The sequence below is a fragment of the Pongo pygmaeus genome, chromosome 2 (assembly GCF_028885625.2).
Source record: "Pongo pygmaeus isolate AG05252 chromosome 2, NHGRI_mPonPyg2-v2.0_pri, whole genome shotgun sequence".
NCBI lineage: Eukaryota > Metazoa > Chordata > Mammalia > Primates > Hominidae > Pongo > Pongo pygmaeus.
In genome coordinates, this window is record NC_085930.1 from 16,922,136 (window position 1) to 16,948,269 (window position 26,134).

General features: G+C 37.4%; 1 protein-coding gene across 1 annotated transcript in view; it reads left to right on the forward strand.

The window, feature by feature from the left end:
• The window catches only part of ROBO1 (roundabout guidance receptor 1), a 1,000,765-nt gene extending 975,325 nt beyond the window's left edge, over positions 1-25,440 (forward strand). The window contains exons 28-31 of the mRNA XM_063661467.1: positions 1,693-1,845; positions 9,465-9,773; positions 22,367-22,563; positions 23,753-25,440. Of these exons, the coding sequence (XP_063517537.1) occupies positions 1,693-1,845; positions 9,465-9,773; positions 22,367-22,563; positions 23,753-23,767 (674 nt within the window). The 3' untranslated portion in view covers positions 23,768-25,440. The remainder of the gene's footprint in view (positions 1-1,692; positions 1,846-9,464; positions 9,774-22,366; positions 22,564-23,752) is intronic.
• Positions 25,441-26,134: the final 694 nt, after the last annotated feature.

The window sequence follows — 26,134 nt, forward strand, 5'->3', positions numbered from 1 at the left end:
TTTATCAAGAATGTGTTACAGGAAAAAGATTTCTAATATCTCTCAACTTATTATTGTAGAATATATATTTATTTTGGCCAGGCCTATATTTTATGTCATTCAATCAAATATTGTTTTTTATTCCTCTAGTAGCTGCTGAATGTAATAAACTATGCAAACCTAATTATCTTTCTTAATAAATAAAAAACACCTAACTTTACATACAGCTTATGTTTCCTCCTTATTTTTTAACCTTCTGTAAAAAATGGTGAAATTAAGCATCTCAAATCACTGCTTTGAGAATACGTTAGAAAATATTTCAGTTTATTAAATGGACGAAACACAGAAATAACATTGAAAATTCATCTGTAAACAACCTTATAGCTCAGAGTCTGTGAGCAGTGGATGGCCTTACACAGTAGAATGAATAATGGGTTCAGTCTCAGCCCTAATTCTCTGTTTTCATGGATATGTAACTTTAATCGTAATAGTCTCCATCATAGCTAAAGAGAGTTTGGTTTAATATTTTATTGTATTGTAATTTAGTGGCACTTCTGGTTTTCTTTGAGCTCATAATTTTAATGAACTAAACATGCATTGGCCTCTGCTTATTGCAATGTTCTTTTCAGGGAATGATGGTGCTTATCATGTGACTTGAAGTTAATATGAATATCCAATCACATTGCTTCTCACTTGGCTGCATTAATGTATATTATTTAATATGCTTCAGTTATCATCTTTAAATGTGTTGATTTCACTATATGTGGCTTCTGTTTATAGCCAAAAGACATGTTGTCTAGGTCCATTTGAAGTTTCTTGTGGTACAATAGAAGGTTCTGGATTTGTGAGTGGAATTTCTAGAAACCAAAACAGTGAAAGTCAAACATAGGACGAATATATCTCCATTGGGATTATGGATTAAATATGTTGTAGGTGTTGTAATACAGCATCTATGTAAGACACCAGAGAATGTGGGAGCTTTGAAATACGCCATGTCTGATTAGTAAATTCAATTCCCACTGGTATCTGAGATTATTCTTTCTCCAAAACCAAACATCTACGTCTTCCACCACCAAAAAAACAGAAGTCTTGGAGGGATCACCATAAGTATCCAGAACTAGCAAATATTTAGAGATAGAAAAAGGATGTAAGTAATTTTTGGCAGACCTAAATATGTGAGCTAGATCAATTTCAGACCACCTGAAGAGAACACACCTGAGTCTGTCTTCAAAGTATACTATAAATATATGTTGAATTAAAATATGGATGCCATTAGTACTGTTCATTTTTCTTAGAACATGAATTTCTTAAGAACTTTAGCTCTTCTTTTGAAAAAGCAACAAACATTGGCTATATTATGCAAAAATTTAATTAGTATTTTTTGTTTTAGTATAACGTTTTAGTGAAGCTAATTGCAAAAATAATTGGAATACTTTTCTTTAATAAATAGGTATCATGAACTTTAACAGAAAAAAGCACTGTGGTTTAAAACAAATGAAATAAGAAGAAAATGCTTTTAGGGTATTTTTTCCAGTACAGAGCAGAGTGACAACAAGCCTATTATTTGCTAGAAGAGTGTGTTTAAGCTTTTTTTGTTGCTTTTCAGAAAAATTAGAGCTATTTCTAGTTTTAATGTTTTCTTTTTGTTGTTCTTGTTGTAATTAAAATTCACTGATGAGTTTGGCTTGGATTTTTTTTTTTTTTTCTCCTTAGGCCGTCGACATTTTCATGCGTCTCAGTGCCCTAGGCCCACAAGTCCTGTGTCTACAGACAGCAACATGAGTGCTGCTATAATGCAGAAAACCAGACCAGCCAAGAAACCGAAACACCAGCCAGGACATCTGCGCAGAGAAACCTACACAGATGGTGAGTCCATTGACACGGATGAAAACATCTATGAATCTCGCCTATTTACCCTGCCTCTCTAGGACTAGAAAATGCATTCACTGATGTTAGAAATTAAATTTAAAAATTATTAACAATCAGCTTCATATTACTTATAGAAGCGACATACTTACATATTTTGTCAAGCATCTGTACTCCTTGCAGTTTTCTAATAAGCTTGTTATTTAAAAAAAAATTTGTAGATCCTTAATATTTTTGAAAGTTATTTTATAGTTTCAAACAAATGGACATCACTGTGGTTGAAGTTGATAGTTGAAGTAATGGCATAGGTTTAACCTTTGTCAGATTTACTGATAAATCCTCCAAAGTGTCCTCATTTTTTTTATTTTACACTTTTACATTCAAATAGAAGACAATAAATGTGTTTGAATATTAATTCTAGCAATAGTGGTGTTACAAACAGTTATTTTGGGCACCAAAAGATAAATCACCTTTCTTCATGCCTTCACATACTATATCCACTCTCACTGAAGAAGTAACGTTCGTATTCTCGAGGGAGCACAGGAGGAAAATGCAAACAGTGTGATTTTGTCTAGAGAAAGCCTTTAATGAAAGTGCCTCAGGTGGCCCAGCATTTATTAAACCACCACCTTCTCATTTTATAAAACAACCCCACGGGCTTTGTTGGAAATTCATGTAAGATAAATTCTCTCAGACTCACTGCTCTTGTCAAGTTTGCTAAATTTGCTAAAGGGGTGGAGGAAGAAGGGTGTTACAGGCATAGTTCCCCCACCTCCTGGTCCTCTGCAACGAAATCTGATTAGGACTTTCATTACCAGTCAGCAATTTTTCAAAAAGGGCATCATTTTCCATTATCATATGAAAGCCTAATATTATAGATCCTTATCCAAGGTTGCAAGGAAGGTTTTCTGAGGTACTTCTCCCTATGATTCCTACCACTTGACAGAAGAATTTAATACAAAGCTCACAGCATGATGAGCACAAGTAATTTTGCAATGAGTGGCTGTCCATGCTATTATCTGTACTTTATTCTGAGTATTTTCTCTCACTGGCATCTATCTGATATTAGACTACATTAAATACTGGCGTGACACAGCGCACCTGGGCCTCCTGGCTTCTGCCCAGGACTCTTTTGTTAGTAAAACTGAGCTGTCAGAATATTATCTGGTTTTGAAGGGTTATTACAGTGGCTTTTTGCATGTTTGCCTCTGTGAAGGGACAAACACTGGGTATAAATCCCCCAACTCTACCAGCAATTTTACATTTATGGGACCACTAGAATGGCATTTTTCAAGTTTTATGGCTGTTTTATCAAATTTTATTATCTAGAAGAGAGTGCTCCTCACTGAAAAACTGACCAAACATCAAGCCTGGATGTAAACACATCTAAATTGAATACATAAGGGAGAAAATCTGGCCTAAAGCCTTGTGTAGATCTTTCTACCACTTATTTATACTTGTTCAAAGGGGAATCTGGCATTGAGTGATGCTTTTTAAAAATGTTTCAAATAATGTAAGCATGCCAAGTTAAAGAATATTGTATCACAGTTATAAATTACACTATGCTTGAAGATTGTCTGTATTTATTGTCCCACGTTCTGTAGTACTTATTTCAGTGTTAATAATTAAATATAATTCTAACTAATCCCTGAATAATAACTATTAAATTGAACGATGATGCCTCCAAGGTATTTTTTAAATTAATTTCAGAAATACCAAAGACATATATTGAAATATTTGTGAAGCCAAAAGTTAATCTGAAATGTTTATTTGGATTTCTAATTGCTCATTTCACAAAAGTGATTATGCAGAATTATCATAGTGTATACTGCAATGTAAAAGCCAATAATTATTTTCTCTAAGTCACAAAAATAGATAAAATGGAGAAATGACTAAAGCTATTACAGCATTCACTTTCTTTCAATATTTCGATAATTATCCTTCAAGTTATGTTTACTGTACTAAGAAGTCTTGAATTTTATGCTGTATGCTTACTGTTTGGTAAAAAAACACAAAATAACAATGCTCTGTCTTATTATATACATGTCCCATCATGCATATTGATTAATTAAAGTCATATAATGCAGATTCTTGTTAATGCACTAAATAAAAGAAATGTACACACTCTGGATGGCAGTGGTTATGACGTAGAGACAAAAGCCATTTTTTTCAGAAATTATTTTCCCAAATTACTACACTGCATTTTTGGAAAAAATATTCATAAACCAATTCATGAAGAAGCTCAATGGAAGATACAATCGGTACAATTTATTAAAAAAGAGAAGGGAGAGGAAGAAGGAATTTAAAGAGCTACCAATCGTTAAAATGTGAATTGAACATATTTGTAAGACATGAAGGATTTTGTGGGTTTTTTTTTTCTTTAGTGGGCAAAATGTATGGATTATGATGGATGAGTTTGATTATTGTCAATACATTTATGTGAACTATTGTTCAGAATATGGTTTATCAGTACTGATTTTGTAGCATCTTTACTTTGTAAATTTTGTTCAGATTATGACATTCCTTTGTAGAGTCTTTAAAAACCATATAAAGAAGAATAAAGAGTGGCCATGTCTGAACGGATAAAGAGTAATTTGTGATGATCCTTCTCAGTTAATCCTTGTATTAGTTTGCTAGGGCTGCCATAACAAAGTACCGCAGACTAGGTGGCTTAAAAAACAGAAATTTATTTCTTCAGAGTTCTGGAAGCCAGAAGTTTAAGATCAAGGTGTCAGTAGGCATGGTTTCTTCTGAGGCCTCTCTCCTTGGCTGGGAGAGAGCCGTCTTCTCCCTGTGCTTCACCTGATCCCCAGTGTATGTGTGTGCCCTAATCTCCTCTTGTAATGACATCAGTTATAATGGATTAGGACCTACCCTGGTGCTCATTTTAACTTCATTACCTCTTTAAAGACTCCAAGTACAGTCACATTCTGAGGTACTGGGGGTTAGGACTTCAACATTTGAATTTTAAGGGGGCACAATTCAGCCCATAACAGTGCACCAGCCCCTAACACCTGGCATTGTGGCCGAATCTTGCTCTGTGGTCAAATCCAAGGCCTCGTAAGCATGCAGGGGGAACTCGATGCAAAGGAGAGTGCTGCATGCTACAGTCACACTGACAGGCGGTATCTAATGGTTTATTTATTCCATATTTGCCTCTTACAAGTCTAACCCAGATAAAGGGTAGGATTAGGATATATGAATATTTATTAGCCAGAGTCTTACTGAGTAAAAGCCAGGAACAAGTGCATTTCTAGGACCTTCTAATAGATTCTTTCCATCCTCTCTCTTCAACCTCTCTAATGCATTTACATAGTTGATTTAAAAACCAAATCTACATTATTTCTCCATTCCTACTTTTCATAAATTATAAATTCACCACCCTCTTTGGAATGATGTTATTTTGACTTGATTCATCATTAATTACAAGGTCTGAGGACTTGAAGCAGTTAAGTAAATAGAGTGCCAGATCTCTTTAGCAAGTTAATGTTGGCAGAATTGTCTGAATACACATGTTCTTATACGTTACTTTACATGCATTATACTGTTATTTGGAAAGTCTTGTAGAAAGAATGATCGTTTATAAGATTACATAAAGTCTACACACACACACATACAAAACAGGTCCACAATCCAATTTGTGAAATCCAATTTGTACTACTCATGGTACAAATTGGGTGAAAGCACTATATATCACTATGTGGAATACAGGATTGTTTATACTATAATAATCCCTGGCCTCGTAAGCAGGGATATCCCTGCCTGGTGATATTTTATAATACCTAAGAAAGAATTTATTTGGCAATCTGTTTATATAAGAAATCAAACATGTCAACATTTCCCTCTCTAATTGTCAATTAGATACAGTGACAAATATATATAGGAAGTTAGGATTCTTTAAATTACCATCAGGTTCTCTTCTCTTTTTAACTTGTGTTATAAATAACACCTATCTAGAACATCTAGTAACAGATTTGGTCTCATGAGTCATATATTCCCAAGACTTTGTATGATGTTAAGATAGTGGTAGAGTCATGAGTTTTGATATCTTAAAGGCCCAGACATTTTATGATTTGATGATACTGGCAGTCATCAGCTTCCTGATAATCTGTATTTGCAATCCAATTTAAGTTTATAGCAAGCAGATAGTGCAGAAATGAGCCTGCAGTCACTCACTCTCTCTGCTTCATGGTATGTTCTGAATTAGACTTTTTTCCCCTTATTGCCAATCCCAGGCTCAGTCTGAACTTAAAATCATTCTGCCTTGGGTCCTTTGGCTTTAGGCTACTTGAGACAGCCTGTTTTCTAACGCTCTCTTTTTAGTTATCTTTAATAATAAGTAACATCAAGGGAGGGGACATCATAATACTTATTTTTATGTATTATTTTTTGAAAAATCTGTTAAAGTAGTAGACAAAGGAGGAAAAACACACACTTGTGACACTGTCGATCTGTGTTGCAAGACAAAAAACTTGATTTTGTAAAATCAGAGGGAAAATTAGTGCTATTGGCTATAATTGGCTACCATTTTGGCTAAACTGTTGAGTCTACTTATATGATACTCGAACATGTTAAGCCATGAAAACAACTAACAAAAGAATGCAAGTAAAAGTGTGATCACTTTTTATAATCATTCCTAAGTAAAACAGCTGGTAGGTACTAAGACGGCAACTCAGACTGTCTGTTTTCAAAACTAATACAATGAATTCTAACACCTTAGCTTTAGCATATGATGCCAAAAGAAAATAAGTTTCAAAAAATTGTATATTTATGGAACCAAAAAGTTTCATTTATTTTTTAAAAATATGTAATTATGAGAAATACTAGGTTAAAACTGATGCTTCTTAGGGCCATTAATTTGCTGTTATACTAAGAATCTTCAAAACACAATTTTAATATTTAACAGTTTCTCATGCTGATACAGGTAAATGACAGTCAATGGCCCAGTGTCAATAATAATAAAATATCTGGAAACAACCAGAATATTCTCTATAGGGATTGGCTAAAAAATAATGATGTAGTCATAGAATATAACATTAGGCAAACTTTTCCAATAAAGAGTAAAGCCCTATGTACACATACGGAAATTTGTGTAACTACCTGGTTGGGTGAAAGAAGTGCAATCCATTCATGTTGGTAAAGAAGGAAGGCGGTCGGTGTGTGTGTGTGGTCCTTTTTATCTGGTCACCACATGTGAATGGGAAGACAGGCACTCTGTGTCATCCCAGGTGTGGCCATTTTATATAGTCCTTGATGTGAATGGTGCTCCCTGCAGTTATGAGACTTGACAGCCCTGCTTTATAAATAACTTCAGGAATCATCATCTACAGAAAACCACGCAAGCCCATTACCTCTGCATAGTCAATACTAGGGATTTGAAATGGAGGTGGGGAGGTACGGAGGTTGTTCTTTCAAGTTTAAACTCCTACTGAATTTTTTACCATGTAAATTTGTATTTTTTAATTTAAAATCTTAAGGCTAACTTTATAATACTAAGCATGTAATAGATGTTTTCTGAATGTGTTTTAGTTTATTCTAGACATTACTCTAGAAATGTGAAAACATTACCATTTCTAAAGACATGACTTAAAAACATAGCTGTGCTGATAATTCCAAAATCTCTGTATCTCTGGTTTTGATCTCTCCTGAAATTCAGATTTTCTTTACAAATACCTGTTGTACCTTTCTGTTTTGATACTCCAAAGGCTCCTTCTATTCACTTTTTAAAAACTGAACTTATAGTCTTCCTTCACAAACATCTCCCTTTTGCTGCATTCTATACCTTCAGTGATGTTCTTTTCATTCACCAAGCCAACTATGACAAAAATTCTAAAAGTCATCTTAGATTCTTTCCTCCCCCCCACCCCTGTACTGTATTTCATTGATCCCGAAATAATATTGATTTTTCTCCCTTAATCTCAAACACATCTTTTCCTCTCCATCTGGACAGCCACCAATAACATTTTATCACCTATCATTAATTATGTGAGTTATTATAATAATCTCTTGACCTCCTGAATTGAAGCTTTTCTTGTTAATACATTCCCCATACTACAGCCGGAATAACCGAAACTTAGTATCTACTCTTATTCTTCTACTAAATTACCAAATAATATTAGGATACATATTTCCTTTCTCCCCGGAGGAATGATTTTTAAAGAAAGCACTGATTAAAAAAATTTTTTCTAGATATCAAATTTTATGCCTACTTTCATTCTTAAGTATATCTATGATATACAAAATTGAATAATCGGCTAGGTGTGGTGGCTCATGGCTATAATCCCAGCACTTTAGGAGATCAAAGTGGGTGGATGGCTTGAGCATAGGAGTTTGAGACCAGCCTGGGCAACAAAGCGAAACCCTGTCTCTACAAAAACTACAAAAATTAATCGGGTGTGGTGGCATGTGCCTGTAGTCCCAGTTACTCAGGAGGCTGAGGTGGGAGGATCACTTGATGGGAGACAGAGGCTGCAGTGAGCTGAGATCACACTACTGCACTCCAGCCTAGGCAACAAAGCAAGACTTTGTCTCAAAAAAAGGGAAGAAATTAAATTGTATAAGTTACATTATATGTAATATGTATTACTTAAGATGTAACTACAACTAGAAATAACTGTGTGTGTGTGTGCGCGTGTGTGTGTGTAGATGAAATTAACATATATTTATACCAGTGATTATCTGGTTTAAAACCTCTGGATGCATAAACAAAATGGTGAGATGCCATCAATGAGTAGTAGATTATAAACATGCAATTGAATGTAGTAATATAAAGAACACTGAACCATTGGTTAGTCCTGGTTCTGATTGTATCTAGCTTTGAGATTACACAGTAGCTTAAGGTCTGCATATTTGAGCTTCCTTCTTTACAAAATAAGAAGAGATTTAGGCTAGATTAGAGATGGCAGATAAGTCTCAACTCAAGTACCACCTCAATCAATTTGAAGTGATTGTCTGAGGAGCAAAGGCATGCATCTGCTACTAGCAGTGTTATACTGAAATCAATTAGGAAGCTCTACCATACTTGGGAGAGAGAAAGTTACAGTACATATACCCAGCGTTAGCTATCCCAGGAGCAGACGTCATTAAGTCCCAACTTTGTCATTCAATAGTTCCGTGCTAGATAACAAGAGTACATTAAAAGTGTTGGTCTTGGCTGGGTGCAGTGGCTCACGCCTGTAGTTCTAGCACTTTAGGAAGCCAAGGTGGACAGATCACTTGAGTCCAGGAGTTTGAGACCAGACTGGGCAACATGGCAAAACCCCATCTCTACCAAAAACACAAAACGTAGCCAGGTGTGGTGGTGCACGCCTATAGTCCTAGCTACGCGGGAGGCTGAGGTGGGAGGATTGCTCGCACACAGGAGATCAAGGCTGTAGTGAGCTGAGACTGTGTACCTGCACTGTAGCCTGAAAGACAGAGTAAGACCCTGTCTCAGAATAAATAAATAAATAAACACAAATAAAAAAAATTGAGGGTATTTTTCCTTGGTTACCTTCAAGTATTCTAGTTCATTTAAGATATAGTATCTCACAGGTGAACGTGACTCCAATGATAATCCAAATGTTTGATGATTTTATAAGCAGCAGACTTACAGCAGTATTTTTAATGTTTCTTTTTAGATCTTCCACCACCTCCTGTGCCGCCACCTGCTATAAAGTCACCTACTGCCCAATCCAAGACACAGCTGGAAGTACGACCTGTAGTGGTGCCAAAACTCCCTTCTATAGATGCAAGAACAGACAGATCATCAGATAGAAAAGGAAGCAGTTACAAGGGGAGAGAAGTATTGGATGGAAGACAAGTTGTTGACATGCGAACAAATCCAGGTGATCCCAGAGAAGCACAGGAACAGCAAAATGACGGGAAAGGACGTGGAAACAAGGCAGCAAAACGAGACCTTCCACCAGCAAAGACTCATCTCATCCAAGGTACTCATCCAATCAAGCAGCAAATAAATATAGATTGAGTGTGTTTGCAAGGCATACAGCTAGGTTCTATATGGTCATGTAAAAACTGGTAAGATTAAGAAATTTGCTCTCCAGTGGAGGAGATAGGCATGTACTCGAATAATTTTAATACAGTTCACTCCAGTATATGACTTTATGCTCAACCTCACCTGGAGAGGTGCCAATTGAGTTACATTTTAAAGGAAAGCGTGATTTCCACAGGTTAAAGAGGGAGAAGGGATATTGGGGAAAAGAAATAGGTTGAGAAAAGAACATGAATGTGTGAAAATGAATGTTTGGTGAACAATGGTTTCCACTTTGGCTGGAGAATTGAATATTTGGGGCCAGAGACCATCTCTCCAAAAAATACAAAAATTAGCTGGGCATAGTGGCACATGCCTGTAGTCCTAGCTACTCGGGAGGCTGAGGTGGGAGGATGGCTTGCACCCGGGAGGTCAAGACTGCAGTCAGCTGAGATCGCACAATTGCTCTGTAGCCTGGGTGAAAAATAAAACTAGAAAGGTGGTTAGGCCAAGTTGCAAAGGCCAGGGATACTATTCTGAAGGGTTTGAGATTTATAACAAGGGCAGTTGTGAGCCAACAAGGAATTCTGAGTGAGAAATGACATAATCAGATATATGTTTTAGAAAAATAACTGGCAGCACTATACAGTGAAGGAAGAGACTGGAAACCAGTAGATGAAGGTGTCAGAAACATTACAGTAACACTCTAAGTATAAAATATAAAAGCACTGAATTAAAATAGCTCAGAAGAACAGGAAGGATCAGCCTATACAGACACTTCAGAGAGAGGCCCAATAGGACTTGGTGGCTAATTGAATGTTCAAAGGTAAGATGAAATAATAGAGTAAACAAAAAAAGTTATTCATAGGTTGACTAGGTGGCCCTGAATGACCAGTGGAACATGATTGTATTAACCAATGTAAAAAAAAATAAAATAAAGAACAGGGAAAATGTTAAATTTCATGGGGAAAATTATTGCAGTTTTGAATGGATTAAAATGCCGACAAGAACACAGATAGTAAAAATCACAACAAAAATTTAGAGAATTAGGTTTAAAGGTGAGGAGAAAGGTTGTGAGGACAGAGTGGATTTCAGAACCCACAACACAGAGGTGAGAATTATGTGAATAACAGAGTGTGGATTTTAGAACCCACAACACATTAGAACATGTGAATGACAAAGTCTGAATTTCAGCAGAGATAATGCCAGTAACTATTTATCAATCAGCTATCCAGGAAGAAAACAAAACCAAACCCTAATTTGCAGCCATTTGCTTACTTCTGTTGTATAAATACTCTCAAAATTGCCAATTTCAAGTCACTGAATGTAGAGGTAGGAAGAGATGAATATAATCAGCTATTGTGAAATATTGAGCCTGCTCCAACACACCACTAGTCAAGGATGATTATACTTAGAAAGTAGGCAGATAATCAACATCCTATTAAGGAAACAGATTGACCGACCCAGAGATTTAATAATCAAGATATCAAAGCTATTGAAAATAGTGTCCTATAAACAATGTGGTGGGAAATTTTCAGACAGGAAGGCATATAAAATACCACAGTGGAGAAAGTTGAATGTAAACCAAACGAGGAAAAAAGGGATGTTGCAGTATGTTGTTTGTGGGTCAGAATAAAAGCCAGCCTGTATGGGGTTGGAAAGTGAATGGAAATTCTGGAAGGGAGGTGATGAGCACAAGTAAGCTCTTTTTGGAAGTTCGGGATGAGGAGGAAATCTTGGGATAGGGTTTGACAGAAAGGCCAAATCACTGGGAATGTTTTAGGATGGTGGATTTGAACATTATTATAGACTAAAGAGAAGATACTATGTAGGAGGAAGAAACACAAGAAACGGAAGATTATTAGTTGAGCAATCAGCAAAGAGTGATAGGGGAATGAAACTTAAACACCTACAGGGGCACGTAACTACTGTATTTTAATAGATATATTGTGGCAAGATCTGACCTCAGTGTATTGTATTTATTATGGACATCTGGTCATTAGCTAACTTCTTTTCAACACAGAGGGCAATTTCTCTTTGTTCTGTGACTGCAGCATGAACTCCTAATCCAGGCATAGACTCAGAAGTGAGGTGATAAATAAAGCTGTGCACTTCAGGCTGATGCCTCTATTGTGTGACCACAATGTCCTTGATAATATCACCACAATCCAAAGCTTGAAAAACTTACTTATTTTTCTCAGTTAACCCAAAGTTGATCTGGCTCTGAACTTTTGACTCAGTGTGACTCGACTCTAAATAGTGATTCATAAATAGAACGTGATGATGTAAATTGCGAGGTTTATATCTGGCCAGAAAGTATGGAGCAATTCCTGCTTATAAGAAGGCTTCATTAAAAGTTGGCTGGGTGCAGTGGCTCACGCCTGTAATCCCAGCACTTTGGGAGGCCAAGGTGGGTGGATCACAAGGTCAAGAGTTCGAGACCAGCCTGGCCAACATGGTGAAACCCCATCTCTACTAAAAATAAAAAAATTAGCCGGGTGTGGTTGTGTGCACCTGTAATCCCAGCTACTCGGGAGTCTGACGCAGGAGAATTGCTTGAACCCGGGAGGAGGAGATTGCAGTGAGCCAAGATCATGCCATTATATTCCAGGTCTGGGCGACAGAGCAAGAATCTGTCTTGGAAAATAATAAATAAATAAATATTTTAAAAAATTAAAAAGTAGGTGAGATTATTCTTCAGAAGGAAATTTTACAAACCTGAAAATATCTTGTACGCAGATTTAGAAAACAGAGATAAAATTTTTAAAAATCAATCTTCAGAAATTTAGTAAGTTGTCCTTTCTGCTATAAAATATTTCTGACAAACGAAGTAAGACTAGACCATTAGTCTAGAAACAAGGAACCCGTGGAATCATGGAAATCACTGAGGTACACTGATGAGTTATTATTTTATATGCTCTGCTTTTCCAAATTTTTATTTAAATCATAACCCTATGTATATATGCCATTAAATGATCATTTGTATGCATTGCTGTAATTTTCACCTTCCTAATTCAGTTTACGTTGTTTATAGTGAAAGAGGCATCCTGATTTATGTGTATAATGAATGATTATTTTTAATTAAGGAGAGTGGTCTTTTGGACTTGAATGTCTGATCATTTTGCTGACATTTGCCTCCGTTAGTTCAATTTATTTCTACATATATCAAACACCTACTGTGTTATTAAGCATTGTACTAAATCCTGAGATTTATGTATAAGCATAAACCTTGACTTCAAGGGGCTTGTAGTCAGGGACAGAGGGACAGATAATCTATAAATTCATAGACATTTTTGTATTCAGTATAACCTTCATAATGCCATGATACTTGAGAGTCCAGAAGAGAGAGAATTCACTCAGGACTCTGAGAGAATGTTAGGAAAGATCTCTTTCCTAAGAAAAGAGGATTTATTTCAGTGGATAATCGGCATAAAAAGCTTGAAGGTCTATTGAGGAAACTGTAAGAAATTCAGTACTACTACATAATAAAAGGGGTCAAAGATGAAGCTCTTGAGGTACATGAAAAGAGCCTATAGATTTTATAAGAGGAAAGTGGCTGAGTGAAGACAGTTTAGAGGGGAATAGCTCAAGGATGTTTGAAGATGTGTGCAACCCCCAGACAAGAAATGTAGAAAATATAAACAATGCTATAGGAGCAAGAATGGGTGACTCAGAAAATCCAAGAAACTTTTTAGAGTCAAAATCATCCTTACTTGTTGTATGTTGAACTATGTGGAAAGGATACACTTAAGATGTATGGAAAGATTGTTGAAAGGGAAGAATCTATAATAATTTCAATTTTCTGTCTTGCATATCTTAATGATTAGTGATGTCATTCACTGTCTTAGAGAATATAGCAAAGGAAGACATCTAAGGGAGTGAGTATTGTGAGGTCAATGTTCAACAGGTTGAGTTTGAGGAACATGCAAGAGTAGGGGTTCAGTTGGGGTGCCTATAGGAGCCTAAGGTTTGGGGTATAGTTTAGGAATTAAAAATATAAATTAATGATTCAGCATGATGAAAATAACGTAAAACAATGTATTAATGACGTGTTATAGGTCAAGGTGAAAGTATATCAGCACACAAAGACAAAATACCTCCCCTTATGACAGTTATATTTTAGAAAGGGTTATAATCTGTGAGACTGGGTAAAATCACCTAGGGTCAGTAGAAGAAAAAATATATATGTATAGTATTAAGCCATTCTTGCATTTCTATAAAGAAAAACCTGAGACTGGGTAATTTATAAAAGAAAGAGATTTAGGGAGGGCAGCCAAGATGGCCAAATAGGAACAGCTCCAGTCTACAGCTCCTAGCATGAGCGACGCAGAAGACGGGTGATTTCTGCATTTTCATCTGAGGTACCGAGTTCATCTCACTAGGGAGTGCCAGACAGTGGGCACAGGACAGTGGGTGCAGTGCACCATGCGCGAGCTGAAGCAGGGCGTGGCATTGCCTCACTCGGGAAGCACAAGGGGTCAGGGAGTTCCCTTTCCTAGTCAAAGAAAGGGATGACAGACGGCACCTGGAAAATCAGGTCACTACCACCCCAATACTGCACTTTTCCGATGGGCTTAAAAAACGGCACACCAGGAGATTATATCCCGCACCTGGCTCAGAGGGTCCTACACCCACGGAGTCTCCCTGATTGCTAGCACAGCAGTCTGAGATCACACTGCAAGGTGGCAGTGAGGCTGGGGGAGGGGCGCCCGCCATTGCCCAGGCTTGCTTAGGTAAACAAAGCAGCTGGGAAGCTTGAACTGGGTGGAGCCCACCACAGCTCAAGGAGGCCTGCCTGCCTCTGTTGGCTCCACCTCTGGGGACAGGGGACAGACAAACAAAAAGACAGCAGTAACCTCTGCAGACGTAAATGTCCCTGTCTGACAGCTTTGAAGAGAGCGGTGGTTCTCCCAGCATGCAGCTGGAGATCTGAGAACAGGCAGACTGCCTCCTCAAGCAGGTCCCTGACCCCTGACCCAGAGCAGCCTAACTGGGAGGCACCCCCCAGTAGGGGCAGACTGACACCTCACACCGCCGGTACTCCTCTGAGACAAAACTTCCAGAGGAACGATCAGACAGCAGCATTCGCGGTTCATGAAAATCTGCTATTCTGCAGCCACTGCTGCTGTTACCCAGGCAAACAGTGTCTGGAGTGGACCTCTAGCAAACTCCAACAGACCTGCAGCTGAGGATCCTGTCTGTTAGAAGGAAAACTAACAAACAGAAAGGACATCCACACCAAAAACCCATCTGTACATCACCATCATCAAAGACCAAAAGTAGATAAAACAACGAAGATGGGGAAAAAACAGAGCAGAAAAACTGGAAACTCTAAAAAGCAGAGCGCCTCTCCTCCTCCAAAGGAACGCAGTTCCTCACCAGCAATGGAACAAAGCTGGACAGAGAATGACTTTGACGAGTTGAGAGAAGAAGGCTTCAGATGCTCAAACTACTCCGAGCTACAGGAGGAAATTCAAACCAAAGGCAAAGAAGTTAAAAACTTTGAAAAAAATTTAGACAAATGTATAACTAGAATAACCAATACAGAGAAGTGCTTAAAGGAGATGATGGAGCTGAAAGCCAAGGCTCGAGAACTACGTGAAGAATGCAGAAGCCTCAGGAGCAGATGCAATCAACTGGAAGAAAGGGTATCAGTGATGGAAGATGAAATGAATAAAATGAAGTGAGAAGGGAAGTTTACAGAAAAAAGAATAAAAAGAAACGAACAAAGCCTCCAAGAAATATGGGACTATGTGAAAAGACCAAATCTACGTCTGATGGGTGTACCTGAAAGCGACGGGGAGAATGGAACCAAGTTGGAAAACACTCTGCAGGATATTATCCAGGAGAACTTCCCCAATCTAGCAAGGCAGGCCAACATTCAGATTCAGGAAATACAGAGAACGCCACAAAGATACTCCTCGAGAAGAGCAACTCCAAGACACATAATAGTCAGATTCACCAAAGTTGAAACGAAGGAAAAAATGTTAAGGGCAGCCAGAGAGAAAGATCGGGTTACCCACAAAGGGAAGCCCATCAGACTAACAGTGGATCTCTTGGCAGAAACTCTACAAGCCAGAAGAGAGTGGGGGCCAATATTCAACATTCTTAAAGAAAAGAATTTTCAACCCAGAATTTCATATCCAGCCAAACTAAGCTTCATAAGTGAAGGAGAAATAAAATACTTTACAGACAAGCAAATGCTGAGAGATTTTGTCACCACCAGGCCTGCCCTAAAAGAGGTCCTGAAGGAAGCACTAAACATGGAAAGGAACAACTGGTACCAGCCACTGCAAAATCAGGCCAAGTTGTAAAGACCATCGAGGCTAGGAAGAAACTGCATCAACTAACGAGCAAAATAACCAGCTAACATCATAATGACAGGATCAAATTCACACATAACAATATTAACTTTAAATGTAAATGGACTAAATGCTCCAATTAAAAGACACAGACTGGCAAATTGGATGAAGAGTCAAGACCCATCAGTGTGCTGTATTCAGGAAACCCATCTTACGTGCAGAGACACACATAGGCTCAAAATAAAAGGATGGAGGAAGATCCACCAAGCAAATGGAAAACAAAAAAAGGCAGGGATTGCAATCCTAGTCTCTGATAAAACAGACTTCAAACCAACAAAGATCAAAAGAGACAAAGAAGGCCATTACATAATGGTAAAGGGATCAATTCAACAAGAAGAGCTAACTATCCTAAATATATATGCACCCAATACAGGAGCACCCAGATTCATAAAGCAAGTCCTGAGTGACCCACAAAGAGACTTAGACTCCCACACATTAATAATGGGAGACTTTAACATCCCACTGTCAACATTAGACAGATCAACGAGACAGAAAGTTAACAAGGATACCCAGGAATTGAACTCAGCTCTGCACCAAGCGGACCTAATAGACATCTTCAGAATTCTCCACCCCAAATCAACAGAATATACATTTTTTTCAGCACCACACCACACCTATTCCAAAATTGACCACATACTTGGAAGTAAAGCTCTCCTCAGCAAATGTAAAAGAACAGAAATTATAACAAACGGTGTCTCAGACCACAGTGCAATCAAACTAGAACTCAGGATTAAGAAACTCACTCAAAACCATTCAACTACATGGAAACTGAACAACCTGCTCCTGAATGACTACTGGGTACCTAACGAAATGAAGGCAGAAATAAAGATGTTCTTTGAAACCAATGAGAACAAAGACACAACATACCAGAATCTCTGGGACACTTTCAAAGCAGTGTGTAGAGGGAAATTGATAGCACTAAATGCCCACAAGAGAAAGCAGGAAAGATCCAAAATTGACACCCTGACATCACAATTAACAGAACTAGAAAAGCAAGAGCAAACACATTCAAAAGCTAGCAGAAGGCAAGAAATAACTAAAATCAGAGCAGAACTGAAGGAAATAGAGACACAAAAAAACCCTTCAAAAAATTAATGAATCCAGGAGCTGGTTTTTTGAAAGCATCAACAAAATTGATAGACCGCTAGCAAGACTAATAAAGAAGAAAATAGAGAAGAATCAAATAGACGCAATAAAAAATGATAAAGGGGATATCACCACCGATCCCACAGAAATACAAACTACCATCAGAGAATACTACAAACACCTCTACGCAAATAAACTAGAAAATCTAGAAGAAATGGATAAATTCCTCGACACATAAACCCTCCCAAGACTAAACCAGAAAGAAGTTGAATCTCTGAATAGACAAATAACAGGCTCTGAAATTGTGGCAATAATCAATAGCTTACCAACCAAAAAGAGTCCAGGACCAGATGGATTCACAGCCGAATTCTACCAGAGGTACAAGGAGGAACTGGTACCATTCCTTCTGAAACTATTCTAATCAATAGAAAAAGAGGGAATCCTCCCTAACTCATTTTATGAGGCCAGCATCATCCTGATACCAAAGCCGGGCAGAGACACAACCAAAAGAGAGAATTTTAGACCAATATCCTTGATGAACATTGATGCAAAAATCCTCAATAAAATACTGGCAAACCGAATCCAGCAGCGCATCAAAAAGCTTATCCACCATGATCAAGTGGGCTTCATCCCTGGGATGCAAGGCTGGTTCAATATACACAAATCAATAAATGTAATCCAGCATAGAAACAGAACCAAAGACAAAAACCACATGATTATCTCAATAGATGCAGAAAAGGCCTTTGACAAAATTCAACAACGCTTCATGCTAAAAACTCTTAATAAATTAGGTATTGATGGGATGTATCTCAAAATAATAAGAGCTATCTATGACAAACCCACAGCCAATATCATACTGAAGGGGCAAAAACTGGAAGCATTCCCTTTGAAAACTGGCACAAGACAGGGATGCCTTCTCTCACCACTCCTATTCAACATGGTGTTGGAAGTTCTGGCCAGGGCGATTAAGCAGGAGAAGGAAATAAAGGGTATTCAATTAGGAAAAGAGGAAGTCAAATTGTCCCTGTTTGCAGATGACATGATTGTATATCTAGAAAACCCCACTGTCTCAGCCCAAAATCTCCTTAAGCTGATAAGCAACTTCAACAAAGTCTCAGGATACAAAATCAATGTACAAAAATCACAAGCATTCTTATACACCAATAACAGACAAACAGAGAGCCAAATCATGAGTGAACTCCCATTCACAATTGCTTCAAAAGAATAAAATACCTAGGAATCCAACTTACAAGGGACGTGAAGGACCTCTTCAAGGAGAACTACAAACCACTGCTCAATGAAATAAAAGAGGATACAAACAAATGGAAGAACATTCCATGCTCATGGGTAGGAATAATCAATATCATGAAAATGGCCACACTGCCCAAGGTAATTTATAGATTCAATGCCATCCTCATCAAGCTACCAATGACTTTCTTCACAGAATTGGAAAAAACTACTTTAAAGTTCATATGCAACCAAAAAAGAGCCTGCATCGCCAAGTCAATCCTAAGCCAAAAGAACAAAGCTGGAGGCATCACGCTACCTGACCTCAAACTATACTACAAGGCTACAGCAACCAAAACAGCATGGTACTGGTACAAAAACAGAGATATAGATCAATGGAACAGAACAGAGCCCTCAGAAATAATGCCACGTATCTACAACTATCTGATCTTTGACAAACCTGAGAAAATTAAGCAATGGGGAAAGGATTCCCCATTTAATAAATGGTGCTGGGGAAACTGGCTAGCCATATGTAGAAAGCTGAAACTGGATCCCTTCCTTACACCTTATACAAAAATTAATTCAAGATGGATTAAAGACTTACATGTTAGACCTAAAACCATAAAAACCCTAGAAGAAAAACCTAGGCATTACCATTCAGGACATAGGCATGGGCAAGGACTTCATGTCTAAAACACCAAAAGCAATGGCAACAAAAGCCAAAATTGACAAATGGGATCTAATTAAACTCAAGAGCTTCTGCACAGCAAAAGAAACTACCATCAGAGTGAACAGGCAACCTACAAAATTGGAGAAAATTTTCGCAACCTACTCATCTGACAAAGGGCTAATATCCAGAATCTACAATGAACTCAAACAAATTTACAAGAAAAAAACAACGCCATCAAAAAGTGGGCAAAGGACATGAAGAGACACTTCTCAAAAGAAGACATTTATGCAGCCAAAAAACACATAAAAAAATGCTCATCATCACTGGCCATCAGAGAAATGCAAATCAAAACCACAATGGGATACCATCTCACACCAGTTAGAATGGCGATCATTAAAAAGTCAGGAAACAACAGGTGCTGGAGAGGATGTGGAGAAATGGGAACACTTTTACACTGTTGGTGGGACTGTAAACTAGTTCAACCATTGTGGAAGTCAGTGTGGTGATTCCTCAGGGATCTAGAACTAGAAATACCATTTGACCCAGCCATCCCATTACTGGGTATATACCCAAAGGACTACAAATCATGCTGCTATAAAGACCCATGCACACGTATGTTTATTGTGGTACTATTCACAATAGCAAAGACTTGGAACCAACCCAAATGTCCAACAATGATAGACTGGATTATGAAAATGTGGCACATATACACCATGGAATACTATGCAGCCATAAAAAATGATGAGTTCATGTCCTTTGTAGGGACATGGATGAAACTGGAAATCATCATTCTCAGTAAGCTATCACAAGGACAAAAAACCAAACACCGCATGTTGTCACTCATAGGTGGTAATTGAATAATGAGAACACATGGACACAGGAAGGGGGAACATCACACTCTGGGGACTGTTGTGGGGTGGGGGGAGGGGGGAGGGATAGCATTAGGAGATATACCTAATGCTCAATGACAAGTTAATGGGTGCAGCACACCAGCATGGCACATGTATACATATGTAACTAACCTGCACATTGTGCACATGTACCCTAAAACTTAAAGTATAATAATAATAAAATAAAAAAAGAGAGAGATTTAATTGGCTAAGTGTTCTGCAGCCTTTATAGGAAACATGGTGTTGACATCTGCTTGGCTTCTGAGGAGACCTCAGGAAGCTTAGAATCATGGCGGAAAGTGAAGGCAGAGTAGGCACATCACATGGTGAAAGCAGGAGCAAGAGAGAGAGAGAGTGGGCTGGAGGTGCCACATGCTTTTAAACCACCAGATCTTGTGTGAACTCAGAGCGAGAGCTCACCTATCATCAAGGGGATGGCCCAAGCGATCCATGAGGGATCTGCCTCCATGATCGAGACATCTCCCACCTGGCCTTGCCTCCAACAGTGGGGATTACAATTCAACATGAGATGTGGGCAGGGACAAATATCCAAACTATATCATTCATATATATATATATACACACACACACACGCACGCACACACATGAATGATATACATACATATATGTATAACGTATATATAATTATACATATATATGAATTATATACATTAGGCTGAAAGTAGAAACCTGTAGAGCATCAACATATCCATGGCGCTTCATAAAAAGAGCTCACAGAAGATTGACCAGGGAGGAAGGAAAGCTAGCAGCTGAGAGAATAATATTTGCATTGATTAAGAGCAGTAAGAAGTCCAGGGACACAAGGCTGGAAACACGGTTAGCATTATCAATTTTCTCAGTTTCATAGTAGTGATGTAGGCATAAATAGGTTTCAGTGGGATGCAGAATGAATGGGAATTGTGACCATCAATATTGAATCCCAATTGCTTTTCAAGAAGCTTGGCTGAGTGGTGAGGAAAGAAAGAAGGTGTTGATTTCATGGAGAGCACAGTCTTAGCAAGAGAGAGACTTTATCGTATTGTAGTTTGAGAAAACTAAAGTCAGTAGAGAGAAAGCCATTGATGAAACAGAGACAGAGGATGATGGTCACACGGTATCAAGTGTTATGAAGAGAAGCTGCAGAAACAGTCATCCTCATGGACTGTGAAACTCCTGTGTGTCAGAACTGTGTGTTAGGGGTGAAAGTTGTGACAAGTAGAATGGAAAGAACAAGACGCTATCAAGGAGGACTATACTGGCTTCAAAAAACGATGGCTTGGGTCTCAGAGGTGGAGATGTTTTTGTGCAAGGATAGAGGAGCAATGATTTAGAACTGGTGATGGTGAGCTAGTGGCAAGCCTTCCTCCTTACCCTTCCGCTACAGAGAACGTCAGGGGGAACTTCAGGGGAAATCAGGCTTCATTCAGGCAACATGAATAGTAGAGGAAGCATTTGGGGGAGGTGGGGAAAAGCATGCCAAAGAGTTAGGTATTTATGTGTTTGTCGTCTAAAAGGCAGAGTTGGCAGACTTTGGAGAGAAGTGAGCAGCTGGCTGATGCATCAGTAGAAGTAGCACCAAATTTCAAGCAGTAAGGAGGTAGAAATTCAGGAGACAGAAATTAATTGGAGTGGCTTGCTTACTGAAGTTAGCAACAATAGCAGGCTTCTAAGATTCAGAGTTCCACAATGTAAATAGGACATCGACGTGGAGGTTGATATTTTGGTGTCTGTTGAGTGAACCCAGGCTTGGTTCTGTTTGATATTTCTAGGAGACTGGGCTTGATTTTTACCAATTCCTTATAATAACATTTTATAAGTTACGTAGATATTTTATTATCTCATCTGTTTTCATATCAACGCGAAGAAACTGTCTCACATGTCCGTGTGACAGTGAACCGAGGCCTAACAGAAACCCTCTAAGTATAGATATTATCATCACTTTTTTTGGAAAAGTAAAAACTAAAGCCTAAAATAATCTGAGATCATATAGTGAATGACAGAATTGGAAGCCAAGTCTGACTCCAGGTTTGGTTTACCTCTTTTAATGATATTGGTCTCTAGTGAGTTTGAGATGGACAAGAGCTTATGAGTGGAATCAATCCAAATCCCTGACTACTAATAGGAAAACAACAAGGCTTATACTTTTCATTTTCAAGACACTATGCTGCATTATTCATTATGCTTATAGAGTGTCCTCATTTATATCTTAAATCACTGATGCTTCCTTATCCAGAATTACAGATAGACAGGAATGATACAATATACAGTGAACGTGTATGATGGTATTCACCTGCATTTATTATATTTCATTACACAGAGGATATTCTACCTTATTGTAGACCTACTTTTCCAACATCAAATAATCCCAGAGATCCCAGTTCCTCAAGCTCAATGTCATCAAGAGGATCAGGAAGCAGACAAAGAGAACAAGCAAATGTAGGTCGAAGAAATATTGCAGAAATGCAGGTACTTGGAGGATATGAAAGAGGAGAAGATAATAATGAAGAATTAGAGGTATCTATAATTTTTTCCCAAGTTTACCAATGTTAGACTGTAGTTGTTTTATGTAGTTAGGAACCTTCATCAGTGTACAGAAATGTTACTATTTTATCGCAAACTTTTCAGTACTCTAATGTCTACGATGGCAGAAACTGAAGTTCTGAGAATTTGAGAATTTTCTTCAAATGTGTTCCAAAGTTTTAGATGTTAATGGTAGTTTATTTGTTTATCTATGGTTTATCTTCATTTGCAGATTTTCAGATAAGAAACATGTATGGCAAACACATTGTTAAGAAGTAAGAGCTGTTGATCTGGAGCTATTATAATTCATAGCATTGTAGCAGGCTATAAAAACCCAGTAAGATGACAGAGTTATATGATGTGAGTGAGGAAGTTGCCATAGTCAGCACCAGGGTAATGTGACTGGTTTGGCTAACTGTCCTTCACCTTTACACTTCTGAAAGTGTATGCCTAGTCTGTGACACTGACCTCCCCAGTTGGAGGAAACTTCTGAAGTCAAAGATATACTCTCTTGTTAGGCTTGACGTATCATAAATTCTCCCCTCACCCATTCAAAGATTGTATTTTCTCAATTTAATAAAAGATAAGTTGAGGAAAATTTTTTAATAAATATAGTTAAACTCAAGTAGATAAATATGTGTCAAATGATAACTTTTTATAATAGAAGCTGAAAATGTATAGGCCATTATGTCTAATTGAAAGTTCTATAAAGCTCAATGTATTTCGATTTTGAGGTTTAGAATGAGAAAGACTTTCCTCCTGCAAACAGTTAGAGAAGTTGTTTTTCAGGTCTTAGTTTATTTTAAAATAGAAGTATCCTTTTGGGGGAACAGAATGGCCTTACTGTTAACTGTGGTGTTTAAAACCAACAACAGCAGAGTTATAATGTTGACTTGGGGCTGAGGGGAGTAGATAACACATTCCTTCCCTCTTCTCAGAGCCCTGTGTCCCACCACGCAACGCCGGGGCACTGTGCAGAACCCAGTTTGGTACTTGTTGAATTTGCTATGAAGACCAACTAAGGCTGATGAATGAATTAGTTGACATGAGCCCTTTCCAGCATAGCCCATTGAATAAATGAAAAAACACGTTAAATTATAATAGTAATAAATGCATATAAATAAATATAACACAATCCTCTTAAGATTTATTTTCAAATGGGACAATAACGTATCTCTTACAGGAAACTGAAAGCTGAAGACAACCAAGAGGCTTATGAGATCTAATGTGAAAATCATCACTCAAGATGCCTCCTGTCGGATGACACATGACGCCAGATAAAATATTCAGTGCAATCAGAGTGTACAAATTGTCGTTTTTATTCCTCTTATTGGGGTATCATTTTAAAAACTTTATTGGGTTTTTATTGTTGTTGTTTGATCCCTAACCCTACAAAGAGCCTTCCTATTCCCCCTCGCTGTTGGAGCAAACCATTACACCTTACTTCCAGCAAGGAAAGTGCTTTGACTTCTTGCTTCAGTCATCAGCCAGCAAGAGGGAACAAAACTCTTCTTTTGCATTTTGCCCCTGAGATATGGCATTGCACTGCTTATATGCCAAGCTAATTTATGGCAAGATATTGATCAAATATAGAAAGTTGATATTCAACCTCATGCCAAGGGCTCTCAAAGTATAATCTTTCTATAGCCAACTGCTAATGCAAATTAAAACATATTTCATTTTAACATGATTTCAAAATCAGTTTTTCATACTACCCTTTGCTGGAAGAAACTAAAAATATAGCAAATGCAGAACCACAAACAATTCGAATGGGGTAGAAACAATGTAAATATTTACTCTTTGCAAACCCTGGTGGTATTTTATTTTGTCTTCATTTCAATCATTGAAGTATATTCTTATTGGAAATGTACTTTTGGATAAGTAGGGCTAAGCCAGTTGGGTCTCTGGTTGTCTAGTCATTGTCATAAGTAAACCTAGCAAAACCTTGTTCTATTTTTCAGTCAAAAAGCAATTATAAATACGTATTACAAACAAGTGGATGTTTTTAATGACCATTGAGTAAGAACATCCCTGTCTTAACTGGCCTAAATTTCTTCTGGTAGTGTCAGTTCAACTTTCAGAAGTGCCACTTAAGGAAGTTTGATTTTTGTTTTTGTAATGCACTGTTTTTAATCTCTCTCTCTCTCTTTTTTTTTTTTTTTTTGGTTTTAAAAGCACAATCACTAAACTTTATTTGTAAACCATTGTAACTATTAACCTTTTTTGTCTTATTGAAAAAAAAATGTTGAGAAGCGTTTTTAACCTGTTTTGTTAATGCTCTATGTTTGTATTTGGAATATTTGAATAATGACAGATGGTGAAGTAACATGCATACTTTATTGTGGGCCATGAACCAAATGGTTCTTACTTTTCCTGGACTTAAAGAAAAAAAGAGGTTTAAGTTTGTTGTGGCCAATGTGGAAACTTACAAGATTTCCTTAAAATCTCTAATAGGGGCATTACTTGCTTTCAATTGCCAAATGATGCCCTCTGACTAGTAGATTTCTATGATCCTTTTTTGTCATTTTATGAATATCATTGATTTTATAATTGGTGCTATTTGAAGAAAAAAATGTACATTTATTCATAGATAGATATCAGGTCTGACCCCAGTGGAAAACAAAGCCAAACAAAACTGAACCACAAAAAAAAAGGCTGGTGTTCACCAAAACCAAACTTGTTCATTTAGATAATTTGAAAAAGTTCCATAGAAAGGGCGTGCAGTACTAAGGGAACAATCCATGTGATTAATGTTTTCATTATGTTCATGTAAGAAGCCTCTTATTTTTAGCCATAATTTTGCATACTGAAAATCCAATAATCAGAAAAGTAATTTTGTCACATTATTTATTAAAAATGTTCTCAAATACATCTTTCTTTCTTGTGTTGATTCCTTTTTTCATTGTGTGCTGATCAAATTTATTCCATTTAATCACAAAGTCGTTCTGTCTTAACATTTCACCCCTGTATTATCAGATGAGTGAAAATTCTCAATTAGTTGTATGAATAACCAGGCCTTACTGTGAGCAAAAATTTTACCTATCTCCTCCGCAATTAAAAATGTAAGATCAGTCAGGACCTAGAAGTTAATAATTGGATCAGAGACTAAGTCTTTAATATTAAGGTTATATTATTTTTGTTTATGTATGTGTATCTGAATTTCAGTTAATCTATTTCTAAAATAATTGGGATTCAACTAGATAAATGTGATTTGTAAAGTTTGAGCCACCTATGTTCTGTCAGCAAGAAAATTAATTATATAAATCCGAAATGCTTATCAGTAACTATCTGCTTTCTTGTTACAAATTCCCGTAAAATTTTAACAATACCTATCATATACCAGGTTATACATTATTAAAGTTAGTGTATCCAAGTATTCAACTTTAGATGAACAATATGGGCACCATGTCTTGGAAGTTCCAAGAGCAACAGAATCTGATGTAGGTTTTTCCCTTTCACATATATATTGCGCTTCTACCTAAATTTTGTGTTTATCAGAATTTGAAAATATGAGGGAAGACAGTGAAAAAAAGGGGTTTAATTTGAAATTTAATTTTATAAAAAT